The sequence below is a fragment of the Delphinus delphis genome, chromosome 1, assembly GCF_949987515.2.
Source record: "Delphinus delphis chromosome 1, mDelDel1.2, whole genome shotgun sequence".
NCBI lineage: Eukaryota > Metazoa > Chordata > Mammalia > Artiodactyla > Delphinidae > Delphinus > Delphinus delphis.
This window is the reverse complement of record NC_082683.1, coordinates 2,187,731-2,215,080: the sequence shown is the minus strand read 5'-3', so window position 1 is coordinate 2,215,080 and position 27,350 is coordinate 2,187,731. Positions and strand designations below refer to the sequence as shown.

Sequence of the window (27,350 nt, the reverse complement as noted above, 5' to 3'; positions counted from 1 at the left end):
CTCCTATGCCTGCCTCCCGTCCCGCACGCGGAAGCAAGTGACCTACCCCTGCCTGGTATGGACCCCGCCTGGTTTGCCCCTCGGCTTTCTTAGCCCATCTTGTTTACACAGGCCTGGGAAGACGGGCATCCCGCTAGGCTGACCCAACGTGAATGTTAAGAACGAAAGTTAATTTAAAAAAAGGCCCACCCACCATGTAGAAAAGGGCATCATTTTATCAAATATTGACACTTTCCAGTGGTCTGGGGAGCCTGCCGTCCGTGTCTATGCTAAGAGGGCCACTGGAGAGACGGGCTGCAGCCAGCGGCGTTGGCACGGGTGCTGGCTGGAGGCCGCCGACCAGGAGTTTCCTTGCCTCCCCGATTCCAGTGAAACTCTGGTTTTTGTTTGGGGCAGGAAGTGGGAGGTGGCTGCAGTAGGCTTTGCACCAGCGGTCAGGGGTGCAAGGGCAGACTGACCCTCAAGACCAGCAGAGGGACAGCCTCAGGCAGAGATGTGGTCTGGAACCTTGACCCGAGAACAGGAGTGTCTAGGTACAAGCACCGAGCCGGGTTGCTACCCAGAGCCAGAGACATCGGAAAATACTTTTTGGCAGTCGGTCAGCAGAGCCCCAGGAAGGCAAGGCAGGGAGGGGGAGGCCCCCCGGACCCCTGGAGGATGGGTCCTGGGCGTGCAGCTCCGGGAGCTCCTCCTCAGGGGCATCCCCCTGCCCAAGTCCCTTTCCCGGCACAGCCCAGAGGTCCTGCCTCCCAAGGCAGTTGGTGACAAAAAGGAAGCAGACATCCAGCGCGGCTCCCGGGGCTCTCTGCTCTCTGGGTCGGTAGCACCGGGTCAGGGGGGCCCTGGATGTGCCGGCCCCACCTCAGTTGGCCTCGCTCTCCGTGAACTCCTCTTTGATGGACTGTTTGCGGGACTTGCAGTCCGGGAGGTCGAAGCCGAAGTCGGCCCACTCGTCGGGCCCCGCACCCCCAGCCGGGCCCCCGCGGTTGGGGATGGTGATGGTGTGGCGCACGCGGAAGTGCACGGCCTCCATGACCCGCTGCCGCTGCAGCTCCCCCGAGCCCCCGATTGCGATGGTGGCCGCGTTGCTGCTGGAGCGGATCAGCTGCTGCGCGCCATAGTCGTGGCTCTGCTTCAGGTCCTGGAGGCCCCTCCAGATGGTCATTCGGTGCTGGTCCGGGATCTTCAGGGCCCCCAGGTCCTGCAAGCGTAGCGCACACGGCCGCCCCTGTCAGAGGGCTCAGCGGCAGGCTCTGCCCTCTCCCCCTCCCGCCAGGGGCTCCGCCTGCCCCCGCACAGCCATCGTGGGACCACCAGGAGGGAGGCGAGGAACCCACACCCCAAGGGCCACCTGTCCGGGCACTGGACGGTGCGGGGGAAGCAGATAGTGCGGTCGGAGGAGGGGCAGTGCTGGGCCTGCCCTGTGCCTGGTGGTCTGGCCGCACTGAATTCTGCCCCAGACAGGTGGCAGGAGAGCTAAGAAGTGACCTGTGGGGACGGGGGGTGGGGGGTGGGGTGCTGAGGCCACTCCTGGGCCCTGAGCACAGTCAGAGTGACAGATGGAGCTCCCCTCTCCCCGCACGCCGGAACCTAGAGGGCGGGCGCCCCCCCCCCCCCACCGCAGCAAGGGCAGAGCAGATTCTCAGGCTCCTGTCGCCCGCTCCCTCCCCACCCCGCCGGCCAGGCACAGCATCTGCTGGTGAGGCAGGGTTAACATGCACTGAGCTAGCCCAGTAGGGGTTAGCTGCCTGGAACAAGAGGGGTTGTTCCCTAGGGAGGGCATTAGTGGACACACAACAAGGCAGCCCTCTAAGCCACTGGCCCCAGCTCCCTCTGGCAAACCCGCATCTCTGCCCTGTGGCCTTGGCTGGGCACGAGCCTGGACGGGCCTCTGACCCGGAGCCGGCTGCAGAGCAGGGGCTGCGGAGACTCCAGCCCGCTGAGCTGGAGCCCCCCAGGATCCGGCCGACAGCTGTGTCTCCCGGGCTCTGGCTAATAGTCATTACACTCAAGGCAACACCAGGCTACGAGTGCTCGTTGCTGGGACTCTTGTTTAACCTAAAGACAAGCCCTGGCTGTGAGGTCAGGAGTCAGGATGCCAAGGGCGGGGCACTTGTACCCCGCACATCCTGGACCAGACGTTCAGTTGCCGTGCGTGCACGGCAGGCAGTTTGGGCCTCAGCTTCCCCCTGTGTCAATGGCACTGAGCTAGACCAGCCCCAGGACCCTTCCGGCCTTCGCCTTCTGCACTTCTTCGTGCCTTGGAGACAGCCAGTCCCCCAAATCAAAGGCAGCCGGGTCACAGGAGACAGGACTCAAGTCCAAATGAGGGGCCCCGGCGAGTCCCATCCAGCCGCATGGAGCCGGATGTCAGCACATAGATCGGGCTGCCGGTGGGAAGGTTTTCTAAATTCTCCAGCCCTCCCTTACACGGGGAGGACAGGACACGGAGGGACTGCCCCAGCAAGGGGAGAAAGCTCCCTGCCCCGCGGACAGGGCCCTGCGCTGGTCTGGGGGTGGGCTCCCTGCACCTGCCCTGCCGGGGCCGTTACCTCTATCGTTAGGTTCTGCAGGTGGTAAATGTTCTGTAACCCCTGGGAGGTGAAATACTCGATGCAGTTTGGACACCCCAAGCCTGTTAAAAAACTGCAGAGAGAATTGGGGAAATAAAGCAGCATTAACTTCTAAGAACCTGGCTGTGCGGCCCGTCTGGGTGGGAACTGGCCACCCCACAGGTCGCCCCTGGCCAGCGGTGGCCGCGGTGCCGGGAACGCGCTCACCGGGGCACAGCCTCCAGGAACCCCTGGCTGTTTTGCTCTCCCTCCGAGCACCTGCTGGATGCTCACTCCCGACATCCCTCTGCCCCTGTCTGTTCTCAAGACGGCAGAGCGTTAGAGCACAGGCTGCGAGGGGCAGCAGGCAGAGACCACCCCCCGGCTGGGGGCCAGGCGACCAGGAGCCACCAGGGCTGAGGTTAGTGGGTGAGTGGCAGTGGCCGGCAGCGGCCCACGTACCTGACCAGGCTGGGGTCGGCGTGGTAGGGGGGTGGCGGGGTACAGTGGGACCCCGAGACCATGGACTGGGAGCTGGGGCCGCCGTTTATCTCACCGTTGGCTGGCAGGGCGTGGCCGTGGTTGTTGAGTATCCCGGGGCCTGGGTGGGAGGCAGGTGGGACGGTCAGAGGGGGCCGGGCTGGGCGTCCCAGGCTGTGCGGGGCAGGCTCGTAACGCTCGGCCCTCCCCAAGACCGGGAGTGGACAGACGAGACCGTCCGTGGCCGGGCCTCCTGTTCCTGGGCGGGAGCTGCTGGAGGGAGCAGCCGTCGAGAGCCCCGCGTGGCCCTGAGCTGGGGAGTCTGGACCCCGGCCGCCCGCTGGGCCTCCCCGCCCATCCCGGCCACGCTGCCCGCGCCACTCACCCATGGGCCCCAGGCTGGGCGCGGCCGCCGAGCCGTGCAGGGGAGGCTGGCCCACCAGCTGGTTGACGGAGGGCAGCTTGTTGACAGCCCCGTGCGCTTTGCTCACGGGCGAGAGGACGGGCCCGTAGGACGGAGGCTGCAGGTGGCCCCTGCTTGGAAGGGACAGCTGGGGTCTGTAAGAAGCACCTCCACATGTAAAGCCCCCCTGCTGCGGGGGCCTGGAGCCCCCGCCCTGTGCTGAGGTGTCAGAGCGCCCGCCTCCGCGCCCAGCCTCCCTGCCGGACGGTGGCCACACTTGGCCACGGGCCCGCTGGCAGGCAGGACCCGGGCGATGGGTGGGAGGGGGTGGGGCCCCTGGAACCGGCCCCGCTCTTGGTGGGTCGGCGTCCCTCCCACCACCGCCCCTCGCCTTCACTCGGGAGACGTTTGGGCTGAGACGCCGCAGCTCAGGGAAGGCCTCCCGGGGGATGAGACGCCAAGCGCGGCCTGGTGCTGCTGGCACCGTCCCTGCTGGGTCGCCCTGCCCCATCCTTCTCCCCAGGGCAGCTGGGCAGGACGGGCAGCCTGGGGGCGGGAGGGGCTGCACTCACGGCCTCTGCAGGAGCTGCTGCTGCTGCCGGTAGGACTCGACCAGCTGCTGGGGCACCAGCTCCATCAACTCCAGGCTCTCCTTGACCTTCATCAGGATTTCAAAGTTCTCCCGGCCCCGCACCTGAGCACGGAGAGGTGGACCCTCTGCCCAGGTGCGTGTGGGCACCGCCCAGCCCCAGCCCCCCCGCGCGGCGAAGCGTCTCTCCTTTCTCGGGGCTCCCCAGTCCCCCACGGGCCGGGAGTCCCCCAACCCTACTCTCCTCTCCCAGGAAGCAGGTCTGGGGGAGTCTGGTGGGTGGGTCTCCTGTCTGCACAAACCACGCCCACCCCTTCCTACCCTTGGGACTTTGCCTCGCTGCCCACCTCCCCCTTTCCACAGCTCAGCACACTTGGGGTGCTGGACAAATAAGGGGCTTTTAGAACAAGGAACTCATTCCTTCTTTTTTTTGGAACTCATTCTTGAAAGACTCAAAAAATGATAAGCTCACGTCACGGATACCAGTCCTAGCAGAGCAGGTGGGGTTTTATCCGAGCTGGAATGGCCGCATCACGCCACAGGCTGTAAACTCACTTTGGTGATGTGGCTGGGGCCTGCCGGGCTGTGGGAGCGTGGGATTCCTGGCACGTGCCCTACCCGGCGGTGGGGAGACCTGCACTGCCCCACACGCTGTACCACTGTATCTACAGCGACACTCCTGCGCTGGGAGCTGCGTCAGGCCAGCTCTCCCTCTCTGAGAGCTGGTTCTCCCTTCTAGGCCCTGCAGCCTGCAGAGCTCGGGGTCTCAGGTCTCGGATGTGCCAGGCTGCACCTGCCACCCTGGGGGCCCCAGGACCCCCCCCACTCCCCGCTGCCCCAGCCTGGGGGCCGCAGACGCGGCGCGCTCACGTGGATGTAGTAGGTTTCCTCGTCCCCGTGCCGCTTCTTCTTCCCGTTGGTGCTCAGGGCAGGGAGAGCAGGGGGGCTCTGCTTGAAGGCTGGCAGGGGGGGCGGGGTGGGGCAGCTTCGTGAGCAGGCAGGGAGGAGGGGCCACGCGCAGGTTAGCCAAGCCGACCCCGCCCCCCGGCGTGAGCCGACCTTCCCAAGGTGCCCCTTGTGGACAGGCCCGGAGACCGGTCACCCACTCGGATGAGCAAACCCGGGCGGCCACCCACACTGGACGGAGGGCACCGGGGGCGGCCACGCAGGCGGGGCTGGCTCTGTCCCCCGGACACAGGCTCGTGCGTTTCCCCCGAGCCCCGAGACAGGTCCAGCTGCGTCCTAGGGTGGCCTGGCTCTGACGTTCCAGGGTGGCCCTCCAGCCCCGCACCCCCGGCCCGGCCCTGCTCACCGCGCTTGCTGGCAGCCCCGCTCCTGGCAGCGCTCTCGTTCAGGGCCTGCTGTTCGCGGAAGTGGTCTTCATCCGCCTTGCGGTCTCGGCCAGGACAGGCACAGATGCGGCCCTCGAAGGACCGGCGGCCCAGCACCTGTCCGCTGTCCAGGGGCACAGCCGGGACCGTGAGCCTTGGGGCCCACCGTCCCCACCCACCTCGGACCCCACAGGACCGGCCTTGATGGGCCGAGGGCTCAGGGCTGAGTGCCCAGCTGCTCTGGGACGCCAGGTGCCCTGCGTCCCTCCCGAGGCAGCTCCTGCCCCAGCAGCCCTTCCCAGCACGTGGCCTGCAGGGCCTGCACCTCCCCTTACTCATGGCCTCCCTGTCTCTCCAGCAAGCGCCCCAGAAGCACGGGCCCAAGTCCCTGCCCCGATGCCCCCCCCAACCCCCGCGTCCGGCAGACTCACTCCCGCGTCTCCAGGGTAATGATGATGAGGATGGGCCGCCGGTTCATGCCCCCGACACAGCTGCTGTTGCACATGAAGTTGTACAGGATGGTGGTGAACTCTGTCCCCACCTGCCGCAGGAGGGTCAGGGAGAAGCTGTGCTGTGAGCACGTGGACCCCAGTCCACAGGGCTGGGGGCTCTTGGGCTTCCAGGCACCTGCCCCTCGCGTCTCTGGGTAGGCAAGGGGGAGCTGGGCCCTGTCCTGTGGTCCTCTGCTGTCTATCCACCCTTCCACCATCCATCCCCCACCCACCCATCCACCTACCTAGCCAGCCAGCCACACAGTAAGTACACTGAGTACCATGTGCTGTGCTGGCTCTGGAACCGAGAGCCTTGGTCTGGCTGCTCCAACCACCTCCCCGGCACAGGCTGGGGGTTGGCGCCGGAGGCTGAGTGTGGGCAGGCACATGCACAGGCCTCTGTGGGCACAGCTGTGTGCTTTGCAAACTGTGGGCTCTTCTGGGCAGTGGGGTGCATGGCACAGCTCTGGCAGAGGGGGGACCAGAGCCGTCCGAGTGGGCTCCCAGCACACACACTTGTTCCGGGGAGTTTGTGGAGACAGTGAGATGTGAACCCGGGACCCTTGACCAGTGGGCATCCCAGTACCACAAAATGGGCAGTTCTCACGGTCTCTCTGGGTCAGGATGATGGCTTAGGAAACCTGGCCTTTCACAAAACTGCTGGCACGTGGCAGCCACCAGGGGGCGGGAGAGACCTGCTTTCCTGGTCCTGGAGGTGCCAGTGAGGCTCCGGGGAGGGAAGGCAGGGTGGTAAGCCCTCCCCGGGCCCCGCCAATGTAAGGGCTGTTCCTAGGGAACCACAGGGGGTCCTGAGGGACCAGGTACAGCGATGGGGTCTGGAAGGGGGGTGCCTGGAGGACGGGGTACAATTCTGGGCAGGGGGCAAGGGCGTCTCAGACCCAGACAGAGGAAAGGTGAGGGCTCGCCGTCACCCGCCCACCCTGGGAAGCATGGCCCACAAGGCGCACTGCTGGGACTCGGTCTCCACCTGCCATCCTGGCAGCCCCACCCCACCGTCACTGGTTGGTGCCACCCCGACTTCTCTCCACCCCAGCTTTTTACCCCAGTCCGGCTCGCACATGAGCCCCAGAACCTTCTGCTGCCTTCAGGTCAAAGTCAGACCCCCAGGGTCTCTCCGCCCCCTCCCACCTCTTGCAACAATCCCCCACAGCCTCCCCCACACCTCCGGGCCCTGCAGTGCTGTGCCCCCGACCGCAGGTCTCTCCTCTCCCCGCGGCCCCCCAGCTCTACCCGGGCTAACTCCTCCTGACCTCAGCCCCTCCATCCCCCAGAGCCCAGGCCGGGCCGTAGGAAACAGACAGGCAGGAAGAGGGGACGCAGGGCCGGGCTGAGGCCCAAGGGTCAGCAGGCCCACCCCCTACTGTAAAGCAAGGGATGTGGATGCCTAGAGAGGGCCGGAGGGGACCCCCCCAGCCCCGCCCACAGCTAGGCAGAGTAGGTGGTCAGAGCCCCACCCACAGGCAAGGGAGGGATGGACATGAGGTCGGGGGAGGATCTGCACAGCTCGGGGACACTTGGGAAGTGACCCGAGGGGTCTCTGCCCCGAAGTCCTGCCCCCTACCTGCGGGGGCTCGTAGGGCACCATGACGCTCTGCCTGCCGGTGACGGGGTCGTCCACGTACTGCGAAAGGTTGTTGCCCTCCACGCGGATGAGGTGGCTGGCGGGGGCAGACTGTCCTGCCGAGAGGGGACGCCGCTTCAGAGGTGCCAGCCGGGGTCTGCGCCCCTGTGCCGGGCGCATCGCAGGGGACTCGGGCCTCCCAGTGGGACTCAGACCCGCCGGCAGCCCTCATGCACCCGGGGCACTTGGCCCAGCAGCCCTGCTCCCCGCTCACCTGCGGGCACCGGCACCCAAGGCCCCAAGCAGAGCTGGCAGGACACGGAACTGGGGAGGGGATGCTGAGCCCACCTGTCAGCCCCTCGCATCGGACCTGCCGCCGCCAGGAAGGAGGCCCCGGCCAGCCCTCTCCTTCCTGGCTGGGGCGCCGGCTGCTGAGTGCAGGAGTGGGTGGGGCAGGGACACTCACCTTCGTTGAAGTCCCGCCCGAGCTCGTGGTTGGGGCAGCGCTTCACGACCTCGGTCACGTGCTCCGCCTTCTTGTAGATGGGCATGGCGCGGATGACAGTGCCCGGAGGCGGCGGGGTGGACACCTTGATCTGGATGGGGCACGTCTTGGCGATTTGGCAGTAAAGCTTCTTTAGCAGAGGAGAATACTGCAGGGGGTGGGGACCGGGGTGAGGCTGGCCGTCCCAACTCCACACCCTCGCCTGCTGTGTCCCCCACCAGGAGTCCCGGCCACCGCATGCCTGACCCTCAGCTGAACACCTCTGGGCTTCCTTCCCTCAAAGAGCCTCTCCCCGGCACCCACCCATCAGTGTCTGGCTGGTGTGGGCTCAGTGAGAGCAGCTGCTCTGAGTGCCCCGTGCAGCCAGGCTGAGACGCTTATCCACCTGGATCTCATGGGTTGGAGAGGTAGGTACCATTAGGTCCATTCTATGGATGAGGACAGTAAAGGCCAGGATGGTGAGAAGGAGCTGCTGGAGAGCAGGGCTGGGACGGGGGCAGGGAGCCAGGTCCAGTGCATCAAGCCTGCGAACCTTAAGCCCCTGGACTGCAGTAGTTTGAAGGGGGGAGGGTACAGCCTCATGCCTGGGGTTTTAAAAGCCTCGAGTTAGGTTTTCTGCCCTCTGTACAGAGGAAACGTGCACAGGGACTCCCTGGACCATCCTCTGAGGGGCCAGCCCTTTGGCTTACTTCTGGCCACTGCGGGTGGCGGTCTTTGACCTTGAAGCCCCAGGACCCCCAGCCCAAGACCTTGACCCGGGGAGGATCAGATGACTCCCGGGCCACCTGAAGGGGCCTCCAGGGCGAGCGCCCAGAGGTCCAGGTGGCCCACCCGAGGACCCAGGCCGGCTCTCACGAGTTCAAAGTGCCCCTTGATGGAAGGGTCCCTTGGAAACAGGGGTGCCCACTCGTTTCCAAGCTGGCTGGGGGGATCCATCAGGGCTCCTCATGGCCCCATCCCCCAGGGACAGTGGGGAACATCAGGGTCTCAGAGTCCCAGGATGCTTCCTGTCATGCCACAGCCCTGGGCCCCCCACAAGCCCCCGGGGACTCAGAGTTACTCCAGCCACAGGGTCCTGGAGAGCCCCCCATCGCATCCCACCATGGTTGTCAGGGAAATTGAGGCTGGAGACAGGGTTGCTGCAGACCAGAGGACGAGCAGGTCTGATCCCACCTTTGCTGAGGAAGCTGGGGCCTGACACCCTGACCCTCTGGCCACCAAGGGACACACTGGACCCTCAGAGCCCTTGGCCCTGAGCAGTGCAAGATGTCCTTCCTCTGATGAGCTGCAACCCAGCTGGAAATGCTGACCTGGGATGGGGTCTGAGGGGGCTCCGGGACAAGCCCAAGCTGGGGTCTCCCTAGTGGTGTCCTGGGGGATTGGGACCCTGTCCAACTCCCTCAGCGGTGACTTCAGGGCGAGCCCCCTTAGGCCCCTATCATGGAAGGGAATTGGATGCCCACAGGGCTTGTCACCTCCCGGGTACCCCATCCACCTGTGCCTGCGACCCTGCTTCGGCAGGAAGGGACACCCCCCATGGGTGTAGGTGGGCCCTCAGTGGGATTGGGGCCACACGGGGGGGCAGTCCTGCTTCCCAGGGAGGTGACCGCTGACCTCCTGGGTCCCCACCAGTATAGATGCTGCCCCTTCACTCCCCGAAGCACCAGTCTGGGAGATAAGCTGAGCTTGTCCTGAGCTGAGTCCTGTCCTGAGGGCCGTGCCCAGGGCAGCAGCAGCCCAGCCCAGAGCAAACACCAGTTGCCAGTTTAGTGCCCAGCTCTCTCGTCCACCACGTGTGAGGCTTCGGGACCCGTCCCTGACCTGAGACAAGTGTGCAGTTAGTTTCCAGAGGAAACTGCCTGGTGAGTGGCATGGAGGAGCTCCAGGGGCCTACTTGGGGGACTTCCTGGAAGCGGACGGCCCCCCAGGGAATGGCGGGCCTCAGCTGGACTCCAGGGACCTGAACACAAGCAGCGTGGAGGGAGAGGCTGGGATCCCGAGAGCCGTCCACTCGGCAAGCCTTTGTTGAGCGCCTCGTGTTTGCCAGCCCCTCAGCTCACCAAGGAAAGTGGACAGAGCCCCCCAGCCCCCAGAAGAAACTAGACTCATAGGAGGCTCACGCCTGAATGCCACGCGGCCTCACCGGGGCCTCCTGCAGCGTTGGTGGATTCCAAAGGGTGCTTCTTCCCCTGCAGGTGTCCCACCTGCCTGCAGAGGGTCCAGCGAATGAGGTGACCAGGGCTGGGGGGGGGCGTGTTGAGGACCCACAGAGAGCTGCCTGGGCTGGGGGGTGGTCAGCAAGGGGAGAGGCGTCGGAGGCCTGGCCACTGTGTTGCAGTTTTGGCTCTGGGTTTGATAGCTGGGATGCCTGAAACCACTGGACACCTCCCCGCGTCTTGATCGCTGGCCTGTGATGTGCCGCTACATGTAACACCCCTGAACCTTGCCCACTGTGGAAGCGCCCGCACGTGTTCCTGTGCTTCCTCATCTCCAGGTGAGGTGGCTCCTGGCCTCCGGTGTGAGCAGGGGCAGTGGGTTCAAGTCCAAGGCTGTGGTTAGGGACGGATGGAGCCGAACGGGCCCCCAAGGGCATGCTGGCCCCGCAGTCCCCTCTCCAACGTCGACCAACCACCGCAGGCAGCCCCAAGGAGGGAATGGATGGAGCCAGGCTCCAGGCGCAGCCTTGGGAGGCGCAAAGCTGCAGCCCCCTCCCCAGGCTCCCTGATCGCCGCCACGTGGCTTCAGAGCCCCCGCCCCCACCAGCGCAGCCTTTCCCTCTGGCCTGCCTGCCCCAGACCCACTGGCCACCTCCTCCGGAGCTGTGCACGCCCCGCCCCTGGGAGGAGCTGCTGGGAGCTGTCCCTGGTACCGAGGGCAGCGGCCGCCTGACCGCCCCGCCGAAAGCCGAAAGCCGAAAGCCGAAAGCCGGCTCGGCTGGGAGCGCAGAGCTGCCTGGGGTGCCTCACCCCGGCTGGCTGGCGATGAGCGTGGACAGAGGAGCCCCCTCCCTCTGCGCCCCGGCAAGGCCCCCGACGGCCTTGGGTGGCCCGCTCCCCTAGTAGTGTCCCCAGCCCAGTACTGCCCTCAGCTGGCTGTTCACGCTGCCCTTGGGCACACACGCGGTCAGGCCCCAGCCCCCCAGCAGGGGCTGGACCCACGGACGCCCAGCCTGGCCCAAGTCGCGCAGCGTCAGGGAGGGGTGCCTGAGGCCTCCCCACCCTGGTAGCATCAGGTGGTGACACCTGCGGCCACTGGGCTGCAGGGCAGGAAGGAAGCCTGGGAGGGGGAGGGGGTAGGCCTGGATAGCCAAACCTGGGGTTGGGGGCACGGTGGGACCTGGAGGGAATGAAGGAGCCCCCCACCCCCTCCCCTAGACCCTTCTTCTCCTCCCAGAGCTCCGGGGCCTCAGGCCGCCCCGGGCACGGGGCAGGGAGGAGGAGGGCGCCTGGGTCCTCATCTGTTTTGTAAAAAAGGTCACGGGCGATGCTTCTTCTCGCCCTCCCTCCCTCCTGCCTCTCCTTCCCTCCCTCCTGCCTCTCCTTCCCTAGAACCGCTAGATGGATGTGTTTCAACAGATTCCGAGCTGATAAAATCTTATTTATCTTCGGCGGTTGACACAGAGCCGTCAGGACTTGCCTGTTCGGGGATGCGTGAGTTCCTTCGTGTTTGCAGGAAATGGTTTGCCCAGACGCTGGTGTGTGCCCATCCTGCCTCCACCCGGTTCCTCTCCTCCGATCCACCCCACCCCCCCAGTCCACAATAGGCCCGGCCCAGCCTGGCTGGGAGCCTCGGGCCTGGCAGGGCTGGTGCAGGGGGTGGTGGGCAGAGGGTGGCGGGCGCGGCGTGGTGGCTGTTAATTTCCTCGCGCCTGCTCCCCTGCAGCTGGGTGCCCGGCACGGGCAGGTCTGGGCAGAAGGAGAGTGGAGAGGTGATAATAACTTGTCTGTCATTTTCCAGGGACGTGTAGCATCTTGCAAACCGCAAATACCGTTAACCAGCTCGGGTGAATCTGTTACGACAGATTCTGGAAGACGGGGCCTGCGGTGGGGCTTTATTTTACTGATTTTTTCATGGACCACTTTTATCTGCTATCCGCGCGTGCGTGTGTGCGTGCGTGTGTGTGTGCGTGTGCGGGCGCTCACACCCACATTTCTCTCCTCTCTTGGGTTACAGACCCTTTGAGGACCTCCCCAAGGCCACAGACCCTCACTCACCGTAGAAAAGCCCTTGTGTCTTCACTCAGCAGAGAGTGGCCAGAAGCATGGGGGGCTCTGACAGGTGTCAGGGAGGTGACCGGCCTGGGGCGTGACCATCACCCCAAGCCTACTTCAGAGCACCCACACTCAGAAGGCAGTGAGGGTCCACCTGGCTGCGGGCCTGGTGGTTGGAGGCTCCGGGGGCCCCCTGGCTCCAGAGGGGGGCCACAGCCGGTGCCTGGCCAGCAGATAAAGGAGGCTGCTCCGGCCCCCCCCTTTTCTGTCAAGATGCCGTGGGATGAGTCTCAGTCCCGACTCCAAAGGGCCTTGTCGATCCACTGGCCCCCCATGAGCAGTGGGGGAGGGGGTCTTGCACACAGGGGGTCCCATTGTTATCACTCACACTCTGGCCCCAGCCGGAAGCTCCTTCCCAGGGCCCGGCCCTTCCTTTCGCTTCAGCGACACCCTCACGGGCAGGGTGAGGTGAGCCTGGGCCTCCCTCTGGTCCTTGTTCCGTAACCCAGGCCCAACATCTAGCCACCCCCAGACCCTGAGGAGGGGGTGAGCAGTACATGTTCTGAGCCCTCGGGACAGGCCGGGCTTGCAGGGAGCCCCAGAACTCCTGCCAGCGGCCACCCCTCCCACCCCCAGGGCACAAAGAGCGTCGACGGCCCAAGCAGCACACTCAGCCAGCCAGGTCCACACGTGGCCCCTGTGCCCGGCGTCCCTGCGGCAGGCGGCATCCCCCCGCTGGCCCCTGTGCCCGGCGTCCCTGCGGCAGGCGGCGTCCCCCCACTGGCCTCACAGAGAGAGCCTCAGCCAGGTCCAGACGTGGCCCCTGTGCCCGGCGTCCCTGCTGCAGGGGGCGTCCCCCCGCTGGCCCCTGTGCCCGGCGTCCCTGCGGCAGGCGGCATCCCCCCGCTGGCCCCTGTGCCCGGCGTCCCTGCGGCAGGCGGCGTCCCCCCACTGGCCTCACAGAGAGAGCCTCAGCCAGGTCCAGACGTGGCCCCTGTGCCCGGCGTCCCTGCGGCAGGGGGCGTCCCCCAGCTGGCCCCTGTGCCCGGCGTCCCTGCGGCAGGGGGCGTCCCCCAGCTGGCCCCTGTGCCCGGCGTCCCTGCGGCAGGCGGCATCCCCCCGCTGGCCCCTGTGCCCGGCGTCCCTGCGGCAGGCGGCGTCCCCCCACTGGCCTCACAGAGAGAGCCTCAGCCAGGTCCAGACGTGGCCCCTGTGCCCGGCGTCCCTGCGGCAGGGGGCGTCCCCCAGCTGGCCCCTGTGCCCGGCGTCCCTGCGGCAGGGGGCGTCCCCCAGCTGGCCCCTGTGCCCGGCGTCCCTGCTGCAGGCGGCATCCCCCCACTGGCCTCACAGAGAGAGCCTCAGCCAGGTCCAGACATGGCCCCTGTGCCCGGCGTCCCTGCGGCAGGGGGCGTCCCCCAGCTGGCCCCTGTGCCCGGCGTCCCTGCGGCACGGGGCGTCCCCCAGCTGGCCCCTGTGCCCGGCGTCCCTGCGGCAGGGGGCGTCCCCCAGCTGGCCCCTGTGCCCGGCGTCCCTGCTGCAGGCGGCATCCCCCCGCTGGCCCCTGTGCCCAGCGTCCCTGCTGCAGGGGGCGTCCCCCCGCTTGCCTCACAGAGAGAGCCTCAGCCAGGTCCAGACGTGGCCCCTGTGCCCGGCGTCCCTGCTGCAGGCGGCATCCCCCCGCTGGCCCCTGTGCCCGGTGTCCCTGCGGCAGGCGGCATCCTCCCGCTGGCCTCACAGAGAGAGCACTCTGGCAAGAGCCCAGCCAGCAGGGCTGTGGGCCGGGCCTCAGAACTGCCCGGCACGGGGTGGCGTGGGGAGGCTGCCCACCAGCCCAGCTCTGCCCAGCCCCGGGAGGGCCCCCTTGACGGCCAGGGGAAGGAGGTCCCCACTATGCTCACCCCATCCCACTTGCAGCCGTTTGAGCCGGCCTGGCCTTGTGAGCACGGTGACTGCAAGGGTCAGTGGGCACCTTCCGCTCACGGGACAGTCCAGGAGCCTCTGCCTTTGGGCCCACCATGCTGGACATGACCACTGTCCAGTGTGGGCAATTCCTTCCCCCCAGCACCCTGCAGCTTCCAGATGGCCTGGGGCTGGACCAGCAGCAGGAGGCAGGGGGGATGGCGGGAGGGGAGGTCAGGCTGTGGCCGCAGCTGTAGCAGATACTCAAGGTGGCCTCTCCGGAGGGCCATCGTGTCAGCCCCGACGGGAGCCCTGAGGATGGGCCCTCCTGTCTCTGACCTTCCTGCCACGGCAGCTGCAGGTAAGTCCCCAGTTCAGGACCACAGGCAAAGCCACGCCCTCCAGCCAGGAAGCAGTGAGTGCCTCTCTTCACTAAATCAGCTCCACTCCCGGCCAGCAGGAGAGGAGCCCCCGGGGACCTGCATGCCCTGGACACGCGGGGTGGTCACTTTTCAGCGTTCAGTACCGTTGGCTGCCATCGAGGTTTTCACTGGAACCTGTAAGTATCCGGCGAAGCATCTGGGGCAGGGAGCGCTGTGGCTTCTACACATCTGGCCCCACAGCACATGGCGGCTCCCATCACATCAGCACCACCCTGGTGCATCCTCTCCGAGGCCCTGGAGGCACTGGCTGCCCCCTCACGACACGGGGACCCACGGAGGAAGGGGGCGCCTCGCCCTGGGCAGGTCTGCGATCCTGGGGGAGCCTGCCTCCAGGCCACTGCGTGTTTCCCCCAACAGCCTCTGACTGCTCACTTCACCGAACCCTGGGCACCTCTCACGGGGACCTTCCTGCCCTAGAATGAGCTGCAGCACACTCACAGTCCCGATCGTGGCGGGTGGGATTTCAGGGCCTGGGATCCATGAGCTTGAGCTTGGCTTCCAAGGTTGGGATCTGAGAAAACCCCAAAGCAGATTTCCCTGGCAACCAACCACAGGGACGCACCCAGCTCGGAAGCCAAGCTCCAACCCGCTCCCCCAGGGCCAAGGTCCAGGGCACTCAGGACCCCCTGGCTGCAGCAGCGGCTCTAGGAGAAGCTGGGGCGAGAGCTCCCCTTCGGGCCTCACTTTCCCAGCTAGATAGGGAAAGGTGGGGCGGGAACAGGGGCCAGGTTCAGGTGCGAGAAGAGGAAGGTGGGGGGGGTCCCAGGTCCTCCCGGCCTGTTGCTACGTTTACCTCTGAGCCTGGTCAGCCCTGGAGCGTTGTAATGATAAAGTGTTCTGTATAATAGAGGAATACGTATAAAGGAATTTTCATCAGTCAGTTAAAATAAGGCTGCGAAGGCAAACTGGGCAGACTCTCCCCGCCCAGTGGCAGCTGTCACTCACTCACTGACACACAGTAGTCGCAGGCTTGCTGGGCCAGCTGATCCCCACCAGGGCAGGCCCTGGACCTCTTAGGGGTCAGCCCCCCTCACCACTGGGTCCTGGGGGGGTCCCTGGACCCACCCCTCGGAGCCGAGAGGAGGCTGCTCCTTTGACGCGCTCCACAGAGGGGCACAGGCTGCGCCCCCCACAAGCTGCGTGATGAAAGCCAGGGGTCAGGCTGCCGGGGCTCAGACCCCCGCTCCACCCTTTGCTGACGGGCGACCTTGAGCAGGGACCTGCCCTCCCGAGCCTCAGTTTCCTTATCCGTAAAGTGAGGAGGACATGAGAGCCTACAACATGTACCGGGGGCTCGGGCGGGCTACCCACGCAGGGGCCCTGCAAGGGCTCTGTCTGCGCACCAGCCAGACACCCTAGAATCCACAGAGCTGCGTCCAATTTGGAAACAAGCCCCAGACAAGAGAGGACTCTTGGTAAAACGTCTATTGCGTCATGCCCTGCCCACAGCCCCGCACCTGGGAGCTGGAGCCCTGTCCCTGGGCCTCCCCGCGCCTCCCCTGCAAGAACCTCAGAGCTGGGGGGGGGCTGCCCTGGGACCCCTTGGCGGCAGGGACTCGGGGCCCCTTTCAGGGCCCTCCGGGCTGAGTTCTGTGACCTCCAGGCGCAGGGCTCCCCCGCTGCTTGAGGGGACCCCCACCTTGGGCCGTGAGCCGGGGCATTGACCCCCCAGGACCAGCCGCAGGGAGCGCACCCCCCGCGGAGCTCCGCACAGGGCAAGCGTTTGCTGAAGATTCTCCCCAGTTTCGCCTGAATACTCGGTGGTTCACCTCTACAATGAACACTGTTAGGACTCTTCCCTCAGCTTCAAATACATATAATTGCTTCTGGTGCCAGTAAAAGGTATTAATTCCACTCATGCATTCCATAAACTTTTAGGATAACGCAATTGATACCACGATCATGTTGGGACACCTCCACTATTATTCTCCTACTTGCAAACCTCCGAGGGGCTGGAAAGTTTTCTCCCGAATCCATTAGCATTGACTCAGCCACATTCTACCCAGGAAGCCCTCGTAGAGCCTTTGCGTTTCCCAGGCCCCCTCCCACGTGTTTCTGGGGCAGGGGTGGGACGGGAGGGCATTCACATCACATGGGCCAGCTCGCCCCCAGGACAGACGGATGGACACACACCCCGTCGGATGCGGGGGCAGCTGGAGGTCACTCAGAGGGCTGTGTTCAGGCTTGGGGGCTGGCTGGAGGCCCCCAGGGACAAGCTGTGTGCCCTCGCACCCGTGCGCACCCGTGCGTACCCGCGCAATCTCGCCTCATGGCAGCCTTCCCTGAGGGCCATCAGCAGTGCCCACAGATGCCCAGCTGGGCCAGGGCTCCAACCACACCGCGCCTGCCTGCTGACCTTGGAGCCCCTCCCCAAACCTCCAGAACATCAAGGACAGCCCCTTCCCTGGAGAGGCTCAGGCTGGGAGCAGGCCCCACACTGCCAACCCACGGGGGCCCCGGGGATGGGAGTGGCCATCAGGGCCCAGAGGCCAACCCGCCATGTCCCGGGGAGGGTGTGCAACAGGACCCAGGCACCCGGCACTGCCATCCCTGTCCGGGCTCCACCCGTCCACTGGCCCAAAGAACATCAGTGCCCGGGGTCCCGGGCCCTTGCTCACAGCTGTGATCTCTCACGGCGTCTGTCTCTCTCCAAAGCCCAGACGGCCCCGAAAGAACAAGCCTCGGCCAGGACGCTCGGAAACAGCGACCGCTGGCGGGGCGTTACCGAACCCCTGTGACACCGCGACCCCGCCGGCCACAGTGCCGTCTCATCCTGCCCCCGCTCCTGGCTACAGGTCCCTCCGGCGGCTCAGTTACCTGCTACCCGCCTCCTCCTGACTCCTGTGGGAGGGGAGGGGCTGTCAGAACCCTGGGCAGCGACCAGGAGGGGCCTGCGGGCCTGTGTGCGCAAGTACACGTGTACAGTGTCTGCGTGTGTGCATGTCTGCACATGTGTCTGCACGTCTGCCTGTGTGTGCATGTCTGCACACGTGTTCGTGTTTGTGCATGCATGTACGAGTGTTGCGTGCACGCATACGTGCACACACGCCTGTGAGCTGAGGGCTCCGGGCCCCTCTGCCCCCAAAGAATGCAGGCGTGAGAGCTGAAGTCAAGGGACACAGGTCAAAGCAGATGAAGCGCCCGGCGCTGGGGGGACTCCCAGGAGGCCTTGGCCGAGCAGAAGCCAAAGACCCATAAACAGCTGTGGCCACGTGGGGGCCGCTGAGAGTGTGTTTCCTGAGCAGGAAGAGGAGAGAAGGCAGCAGTCAGTTTGGAACTGCACTTGAGAAAAATACGAATTATCTATCAGTTACCAGCCGGCTGGCGTAGCGGGGCCGCGCACGGCACGGCGCGGAGGCCCGGAGGGCAAGCCGGGCGGCAAGTCTGGGCAGCGCCCGCACAGCCAGGCCCCCAGAGCTGCAAGCAGGCGGGATGCCCAGGGGTCCCCGTGAGCCGGCCGCCTGTCCCCCACCCCGCCCGGGCAAGGCAGGGAGCCTGCAGGGGTGGGGTCTGCCCCCAGAGCCGAGGCGCCATGAATCTCATTACGGATGTTTGTCCCACCTCCACCCCCGCATGGAGAAGGGCTGGGGAGGGCGTCTGGGCACAAGCAGCTGCACCCTCCTCCTCAGCTCCGCTCCGCGAGCCCTCAGCGGGGGTGCAGGTGGAGGTGCCCAGGCTGGGAGGGAGGTGTCCACTGCTCGGGCACCGGGGGAAGCAAGGCTGGGGTTGGAGACACAGCTGCTCAGACAAATGAGCCTTCCCCTGCCCTCTGGTGCAGCCGCTGGGCTGCCTCTGTCCTGGACAACAGGCCACCCCACGGGGCCACTTACGGCCAGCACAACTGTGACCAAGCCATGAGCCCCTCCAGCCCTGAGGCCACACACCTGGCAGGGGGTGGTGGAGGCAACCAGGAGGGGGCGGCTCCCGTCCCTCCCTGAGGACCAGCTCAGACCATCCCAGGTGCTCAAAGCCCCCCAGATGCTACAGACCCCATCAGCATCCTCAAACAATGGACAGGAAGGGAGCCAGGACCCCCCCCCCCCCGCCCAAGCTGCCTACCAGGACTCCTACGGGGCCAGCAACTCAGGCCCTGATGACAGAACGTCAGTGAAGGAGGGACCGGGACCCTCCCCCTTAGAACGGAGAGAAAGGGCTTAGGGAGCAAAAGTCAGAATGTGGAATAGGGGCAGTAGTGAGCCTCCTGTCACTAGAGACGTGCAAGTGTAGGGATGCCTCGAGGGCCAGACCTCAAAGCAGGGGTGTGGGGAGCAGGACCCCACAGGCAATAAAGAAGCTCCTGCAGGTGCAGCTTTGGCTAAACAACCTTGTCCAGGAGGACCAGGCTCCATGGCAGCCCACCCCCACCCCCATCATCCAAGGAAATAATGAAGATGCCGGCGCCGACTGCGCTAAGCCCATCCCGGTTAAGCCTTATCACCTCCACCAATGGAGATGGAGTGAAGATTCCCAGATGAGGACATCTGGGCACTGACGGGAGCAGATGCCCCTCTCGGCCACTGGAAGCCCTGGAGTCAGTCTGAGCCTTGACTCAGCAATGGGTCGGCAGCTGCGGGAGCCCATGGCTCAGGCAAGAACCAGAGGTAGCTGCAGGGGGCCGTCCAGGCTGCCTGCCTCCCCGCCCCACCTCTGGCCACCCCAGGAGTGCGGGAGAGCCACAGCCTGGCCAGCAGGCAGTGGGGGCAGTGGGAACCGGTTCTCAAAGCGGCAGGACCTCGGTGTCACCAGCTCAGCACTCCCTCGGGGGCAGGAGGGAGTGCATCCACCCTGCAATGGACTCCTTTGCTCCAGGGTCCTTTCCCAGGGGCCCGGTGTGAGCACGGAGCTGCTGTTCCCAGAGGAGGGGATGTGGCCCCACGGCCAGGACTGCCAGAGCCAGGCTCACTCTCCCCTCCTGGGGGCGGGCAGACCTGGAGGGTCCTTGGCGCACCCTTTCCTGCCCAATGCCTTAGGCTCCGAGGCAAGCCGGCAGTGTATCCGGGGGTCTTGGTGTCCCTAACCCTTTACTCTGCCCTAGCGGGGACATCAGGCAGCACCTTCCTCTCCCAGCCGCAGTATGGACAGTGCAGTTCGGTGGTTGGGAGCACAGCCGCAGGAGCCAGCCACCAGGTTCCCATGCCAGTGCCCCCACTTACCACCTGCATAACCCTGAGCGGGCCACGTCCCCTCCCTGTGCCTCGGCGTCCTGGACTCTGACATGGGACAATAGTAGATTCTACCTCGTGGCTGCAGGCAGTTTCAAGGGTTTACACAACCTCAGAGAGGGCAACAGCAGATCACAGCTCTCGGGGAGCAGCCGTGGGTGTGGGGGATGTTACAAGCTTGGCAAAATCTCGACCATCTCGACAGGGGGGTCAGATTGTTCCCAAGGGCACGGTGGCAGGACCTGGGGTCCGCGGCACTGCGGCTCCATCCCTGACACCCATGCTTGGAGATGACAGCCCAGAGAGGGAGTGGGCAAAGCCGAAACCCGCCTACAACAGACACTTCTGGCCAGCCCTGCACTGCCTGGAGGAGGTGGCCTCCGTGGGCCCCGGCGCCAGCCTCAGACAGCTCCAGGTGTCAGAGCTGTGAGCCTGCTGCCCACCCAGGACAGGATTCAAGCCAGAGCCCCCACTGAGCTCAGGGATGCCGGCCAGACAGTCCTCGTGAGAAGAGTCTGCCTCTGTCTTCGCCAGGGGGAGGGGCATGTCCATCTCCTCTGGGGCCCTGTGGGAGGCTGGCCCACTCTGGCCACGCGGCCGTCCGAGGGGCGGGCACGCCCAGACTGTCCGGCCCCGAGACCCGCCTCCCGGCCGGGTGGGAGCCCTGAGCGGACACGGATGTGCACGGTGCCATCCCTGGGTGCCAAGGTCGCGGGCAACCCTCCCCACCGTGCGCCCCTCAGGGGACCGCCGGAGCCGGGCGCCACTCACCGTCCAGGTGGCCGACTTGGCTGTGCTCGACTGCTGGAAGGTCACCTCGAAGTGGTGCGGGCCGGGGTAGTCGGTGTTGGAGGGGATGACAGGCGCGGGCGACATGGTGTCGAAGGTGGAGCTAGGCTGCGCGTAGGGCGAGTGGGTGGGCACGTTAGCGCTAGCGGCGTGCTCCGGGGCGTAGGGGCTGCCCGGGGCCGCGCGGCTGCTCATCTGGTCCATGGTGCTGCTCAGCAAATGGAACTGGGACTGGCAGGAAGGGGAGGAGGGAAGGGGGAGACACACAGTCAGGCTGGAGAGTGGAAGCCATCCCGTCCGGGAGGTGTCCTGTTACAGGAGCCTTAAAGGGCCAGCAGCTCAGTCATCCCAAATATTTCCTCGGGGGGTGGGGGGGGCCCACCTGACAGGTCACTACTTGTGTTGGGATAAACTGACATATTCACCTCGCCCTCCCCTCTCCATCAGCCTCCCAGTGCCTGGGCTCCTGGGGCTCCGCCGAGCACACCTGGAGGGGACCGGCCTGCGGGGGGGCGGCTCCCAGCCCCGACTGACACCCTGGGTGCCCGGCTGCACTCCCCAGGGGCAGCACCCGGCCCAGGGAGCCACGCCTCCTACTGTCACCGTTACAGCTCAAGCTGGGGAGACCCCACCCCTGGGAGCAGGGCAGAGGGCGGCCCCCGCGCGCAGTGTGGGCACACCCCAGGCTCCGGTGCAGGGGCTGTCTGCCCAAGAGGCTTTGGGAGGCCAGATGTGGCCCCTCGGTCCAGCCCCGTAGGTGGTGGGGCAGAGCTGGGGGCTGAAGGACGGTGGCTGAGGCCACCTGCGAAGGGCCTCTGTACGACGACAGGCTACCTTCATCCCCCGCACCTGAACGACCCCCAGTTCCCCCCGCTAGCAGCTCTGCCTGGTCCACACCCTCTGCCCACCCCAGGGCACTGGCAGCCTAGCCCCCTCCGGGGCCACACACAGAAGGAACAGGAGCTCCTAGCCTCGTGGTGTGGGCGTGTCCCCTGGTCACCCCCTGTGGGGTCCGGACCAGCAGCCCTTGTCAGGAGCTTAAGGGAGGCCCCGGCGAGGAAGGGAGGGGGCGGGCGCCGGCCCACGCTTCCGCGTCTTGAATCCGGGGCAGAGCAGGTCTCCCCTGGAGGGCTGGCAGGGAAGACCCACCTTGGCAATCAGGAGGCTTCCAACAGGAGGGCGACACAGTAGCTGACACGGGCCAGACCTGCTCTAACCGCAAATGTTTAAACAGCTCCTCTCTGTGCCAGCCAGGCTCGGAGGGAGGGCGGGCGCTACTGCCCCCGATGTGCAGATGCGGACACTGAGGCTTGGTGTGGGGATGGCAACGCCGGGGGTCCGTGAACTGGGGGGACTTGCATCTGGCGGGCAGAGGGCCTGGAGTCCCCCTAGAGGGGTGGAGGGGAGAGGCAGACCGGACAGCGGGCGAGGGGCCCCTTTGCTCTGCACCCACTTCTGCGAGGCAAGCACTCTGTCCCCTCAAGTTCCTTGGATGGTGGGGAGAACCCCGGCCGTGGGGCGACCCCAGTGCTCAGCTCCCTCTTGCACGTCAGGAGGGCTGGGCTCCATAACCCAGAGGCCCCTGCAGCTCGGCACCCCGGAGGCACACCCGTGTCCACATCGCAGAGCCCCCCGGGCCCCCTCCCGACCTGGGGAGGGAAACCCTCTCCTGAGGTCTGCCCAGCCTGGAGGAAGCTCAGCACAGGGGACGACCGAGGGGGAGGGAGGTGACGGGTGATGGACGACAGGCGGCTGAGTCTTACCAAAGCCGCTTCCCGCCCGCCCAGCCCCGTTCCTCCTGCCCCCACCGTGCCTCCCTCAGATGCTCCAGCCCTGACGGCCCGCTGCCACCCAGTGCGGACCAGCCGTCAGGCCCGACCCCATGCCCTCCCCGCTGGGGACAGCCAGACTGGGCAACGCCGTCAGGGGGTTGGCACAAGGCCCCGGCCGAAACTGCCACCTGACAGATCCCTTGGGTGGCTCTCAGGCTTTTCTATTTGAACCTCCAGGGCCATTCCCCCCACCCTGTAAACCTAGGGCCCCAACACCAGTGGGATGGGCGCCCCCTGCCGGGCAGACCCCACTTCCCCGCCCCACTAAGGCCACCTTCCCTGGTCGGCGGTCCCCTCAAAGGCCTTCCTAACTTCCTGAGGCTTCGCCTGGAAGACGAAGGAGGCTCAGTGCCCACTGCCTCGCCTGCCTTGCAGGTGGAGAAACAGATGCCGAGTCCGTGCCACGGAATGTTATTCCTCCAGCATCAGGAAGAAACAAGCTACTGATGCTACAGCCCGGAGGAGATGCAAAAACACGCCACACGAAGGCGCCCACACGAAAACTCACACGCCATACGGTTCCCTTTACATGAAAGTCCAGGGATGGCAAACCCACAGGGACAGACGCAGATGGGGGCGGCCAGGGCTGGGGTGGGGCTTCGGGGTGACAGCTAAGGTGCAGGGGTCCCTTCTGAGGCCATGAAAACGCTCTCAAATGGACTGTGGTGATGGGTCCATATACCTGTGAATTGTTTTAACTGGAGTAGAGTTGAGTTAATGCTGTGGTAGCATCCGCTGTACAGCAAAGCGATTCAGTTATACACACACATGCACGGTCTTTTTCATGTTCTTTTCCATGATGGTTTATCACAGGATATTGAATATAGTTCCCTGCGCTCTACAGGAGGACTTTGTTTTTTGTCCACCCTGTAAATAATAGTTTGCATCTGCTAATCCCAAACTCCCAACCCTTCCCTACCCTGCACTCCCCACCTTGGCAACTCTAAGTCTGTTCTCGAAGTCTGTGAGTCTGTTTTGTGAATATATTTTAAAAATACTGAATTGTATACTTTAAGTCGGTGAATTGTGTGGTATGCAAATTATAACTCAATAAAAACAACTGAGGGACCCGGCCAAGCCTCACCTCTCCTGGCCCGGGCCATTGTGGGCGTGAGGGGAGTGACAGCCAACGCCTCCAGAGGGCCCGGGTGGGGGCCCCACGTGCTTTCACACCCCCTTGCTCCAGGACGGCACTGCTCTGCGTCCCCCCCACTTACGCCTCCCCACTGGACTTCAGACCCGACAAGGACAGACCTTGTCCCACGGGTCATCAACGTACCCCTGCACGGGCACAGAAAACGTGGCCAGTGTGAACTGAGCTGTGCTGTGGACATAAGGGCACAGACTCCAAGGACTTAGTGCCAGTGGAAAGAATAGAATAAAATATCTCATTCACAATTTCATATTGATCACTTGCTGAAATGAGCATAGTTTGGGAAAAGCAAAATAAATTCTTGAATTATTTTCAGTGTTTCTTTTCACCATTTTTAATGTGGCTACAAGAAAATGCAACGTTACACGTGTGGCTTGCGTCCCACTTCTACTGGATGGCCGGCACTGGACAGGGTCCTCCATCAGTGGCCAGTGAGGGACTCGCAACTGTAACTATTGTTATTGCTTTTATTATTATTAATTATTAGCACGTCCTTCGGGGTTTTAGCGCACTTCTCATTACAGAGTGGTTACGCAGGAGGGTTGCTGAATGAGAGAGCAAGTGGGCACAGGGATGGAGGGATGGAGGGATGGAGGGGGGATGGAGGGATGGACGAATGGATGGATAGACGGGTGGATGATGGATGGATGGGTGGATGAATGGATGGAGGGAGGGAGGGAGGGAGCGGGGAGAGAGAGAGGGAGGGGGAGGGAGGGATGAATGGCTGGATGGAGGGAGGGAGGGAGCGGGGAGAGAGAGAGGGAGGGGGAGGGAGGGATGAATGGCTGGATGGAGGGAGGGAGGTATGGATGGATAGATAGATGCGTGGGGCAGCAGGATGCCCCCCACCCCACCATACAAATGCCCAGGAATGAGGACGGGATGTGAGCCTGCTTCTCCCACTTGCAGGAGGCTGAGAACCTGGTGGGTCCTGGGGGGAGGGGTCCCAGCCTGCCAACCCAACCCCCAGAGATCTCCTTTCTCTTCTAGGTGATGAGCACGACCCCTCTGGAGGGTCTTCCCTTTCGCTCCACCAAGGGCTGCAGGGAGCCTTCCACATCCCTAGCAAGGACAGCCCAGCCTGGGGTTTCATGTCTGTTCCCCCGGCTCCATCCCCAACAGGAGCACGGTCCAGGGCAGCAGAGCAAACTGCCCCTGCCTCCCAGTTCAGGGGAAGGGGGAGGCAACCCCACGACGACAACCGTGTTCAGGGGAAGGGGGAGGCAGCCCCACGACGACAACCGTGTTCAGATTTTAACTTGTCCACATTCTTTACAGATCTGAGGCGAGTGCCAGGGAATTAGTCATTGAACCAAAAGGAGCAGGGCTGATAGGATCTCCACGCCCAGCAGCCACAAAGCAAGAGGGAGCCTGGAGGCTTCCAGCGGGCCGCCGGCCGCCACAAGGAGTCCTAATGGGATGTGGGACCGCTGCATCCCTCGTCCAGCGAGGGTCTCATCTCCTCTCCTCTCGCTCCAGCTCTCCAAGGTGTCAGGCTCAGGGGCCTCCTGTGGTCTGGGGGCCTGGGGAGCCCCCCTTCTCTGCGGGAGCCTGATGACACTAGCCTTGTGCTGGGCGGATGCTGTCGGGGCAGACCGCCAGTGCCGCTCCTTCCCTCCGTCCTGCTTCCCCAGGGACACCCCTGCCCACACCCGGAGAGACGGAGAGACAGCGAGACAGCAGAGACGTCGGTCCCCCTGGTTTCCCTGAGGCTTTGAGCGCAGATTAGGAAGTGTTGCATCCTCACCTCGAAAGGCCCTTCCTTCCCTACCCACAGGGAACTTTGCGTTTCCTCCCCCGCCAGGCAGGGAGCTTTGCTGGGGCCACCCCCACACAGACCCAGCTGCTAAACAGGGGAGTCTGGACCCCAGGGGAGGCCAGTGTCGTGCCCAAGGCGGCTGCACCCAAGCCGGCAGGGGTAGGGGTTCTCCAGAACCAGAGGCCCCCGGAAGCTGAGACGAGACCCGCTTGGCAACAGGGAGGAACTCAGGCAAGACCAGGGCGTTTTTGGTTTGTTTGGCTTTCAATAAGAACTCCCAAGAGAGTGGGCTGATTGGGGCACGCCTGGCCCGCGGCGGCCCACATGTGCCTACATGCGCGCGCAGGGCTCCTGGGCCCGACCCAAGGAGGGCCGCGAGCGAGCGGGAGTCGGGAGCCAGCGGGTGGCCTCTCCCCAGCATCCCCGGAAGCGCCAGGCCTGCCTCTGAGCCTCGGAGGCCCCTACGCCCAGTACGCTGGGCTGGAGTTCTGGGAGGGGGTCTCGGGCTTCCCTCTCAGATCTCAGTGCCTCCGGCGGAGCAGGACGGTGCCCTGGGGGCCCCTCTCTCCAGCCCCTCCAAGGCGGTCCATCCATTTGCTCCACAAACTGTTCTGAGGCTCTCTGTCAACTTAGAGCCAGATGCTGGGCCGGGGGAGGGGGGTCAGACTGCCCTCCCGGTACGGGCCGGGCCGTCTGCAAACCCACACCGTGTGCCTGGGTTTACGTCCCAGCCTCCGCAGGGCAGCCAGGCTTGCTCCTGGGGTCAGCGTCTCTCAGGCAGGAATCCAGCATGGCCTATTTTTGCTCCATGTCAGGCGAGGGCGCACCTTGGGCCCCTCTGGGGGGCCATGTGCACACGTGTGCTCTCACGCAGGGCCCAGAACACGCGCAGAGATGGGGCGCCGGGCTTAGACCTCAAGTGTGGCCACCCATCTGCAGAGGGAGGAGGCTGAATGGGGCGGGGCTGAGGGGGTCCCCGCCCCTGAACGGACATCCCGCTCGGCCGCTGCCAAAGCCTCCGGAGTCCCAGGGAAAGGAGGAGGCTTCCCGAGGAGCTGCGGAGAGAGGTCCAAAGGGGGCTGCCCCGGGGCCCAGGTCCCGCCCAACCCCAGCCCCGCCACCATGTCCCCAGCCCCCAGCCTCAGGGGCCTCTTGCCCAGTCCCTGCAGATCTGCTGCGGGCCTTCCCGCACACAGGTTAGCCCCAGACTGGACGCTCAGAAACTCCGGGCTGAATGAACCAGACCCTGGAACTCCCAAGTAGGCCCCCCGAATCACACAGGCCCACTGTACCCACTCCTGTGCTGGGCGCACTCTGCGGCCCAAGGCAGCTCCAGCCCATGGCAGCCCTTCCAGGAGACCCCGTGGCAGTGACCACACTGCGCCAACCGGCACCCCTGCCAGTGCACGGGGGCTGGCCAGCTCCCCGTGAGGGCAGGGAGGCGGCTCCCCGGCACCCTCCTCTGACCCCCACAGATGGCCGTCCCAGCCAGCCTTCTCCAGGGCCTGGGCTCTTCCCGCTTCACCAGGTCGACCCTTTCGTTGTGAGCTGGATTTTGTGGGTTTAGAAGTATCCCATTTTATGATTATCTATGTAGAATTTGTAAACCATCTCAAATGATTTGGGGGGATGTACCTGGGAAATAAACTGTCTTTGACAGTCTGTGTCCCCATTCCCTCCTGATCTCTAGCCTCCCTGCATCCACGACCACCTTCAGCAAGGCTCCAGGACGCTAAGATTAGACGAGGACCGTGCAGACGGGCTGCGACGCGCAGTCAGGGGACCCAGCACAGATTTACACTGAGGCGCCACACGTGCTCTCTGGAGTAAAACTTATCTTTTTGGTGAACGTGGCAACAGAAAAACTTGTCAGTAAAGTTTAAAACGACTCTGGTTATGTCCCCAGGGGCTTACGGTTTCAGGCTGCCTCACCCAGTGGAGGGGACTCGAAGCCAGGCCAAGCGGGGGCAACTGGGGAATGCGGAGCTCAAACACTGGCTCAGGAAGCATCTGTCCGTCCCGGCCGCAAGGACACAAAGATTCGAAAGACAGGACTCGCTCGCCTTTGGGCAGTGATAACAGCTCCCAGGAAGCCCCAGTTTCTGGCCTCCTTTCGACACTGCAGGTCCACACACAGGGCCTTTTCTCGTGCTAGTCACCTACTCCCGA

General features: G+C 64.8%; 1 protein-coding gene across 1 annotated transcript in view; it reads right to left on the bottom strand.

Annotated features, from left to right (window-relative positions):
• Positions 1–209: 209 nt before the first annotated feature.
• TP73 (tumor protein p73) overlaps positions 210–27,350 on the bottom strand; it is a 69,686-nt gene continuing 42,545 nt past the window's right edge. The window contains exons 4-14 of the mRNA XM_060013271.1: positions 20,420–20,668; positions 7,895–8,081; positions 7,429–7,544; positions 5,787–5,896; positions 5,337–5,479; positions 4,895–4,983; positions 4,008–4,129; positions 3,418–3,566; positions 3,015–3,153; positions 2,553–2,646; positions 210–1,201 (exon numbers count right to left, since the gene is read on the bottom strand). Coding sequence (XP_059869254.1) covers positions 863–1,201; positions 2,553–2,646; positions 3,015–3,153; positions 3,418–3,566; positions 4,008–4,129; positions 4,895–4,983; positions 5,337–5,479; positions 5,787–5,896; positions 7,429–7,544; positions 7,895–8,081; positions 20,420–20,668 — 1,737 coding nt within the window. The 3' untranslated portion in view covers positions 210–862. The remainder of the gene's footprint in view (positions 1,202–2,552; positions 2,647–3,014; positions 3,154–3,417; positions 3,567–4,007; positions 4,130–4,894; positions 4,984–5,336; positions 5,480–5,786; positions 5,897–7,428; positions 7,545–7,894; positions 8,082–20,419; positions 20,669–27,350) is intronic.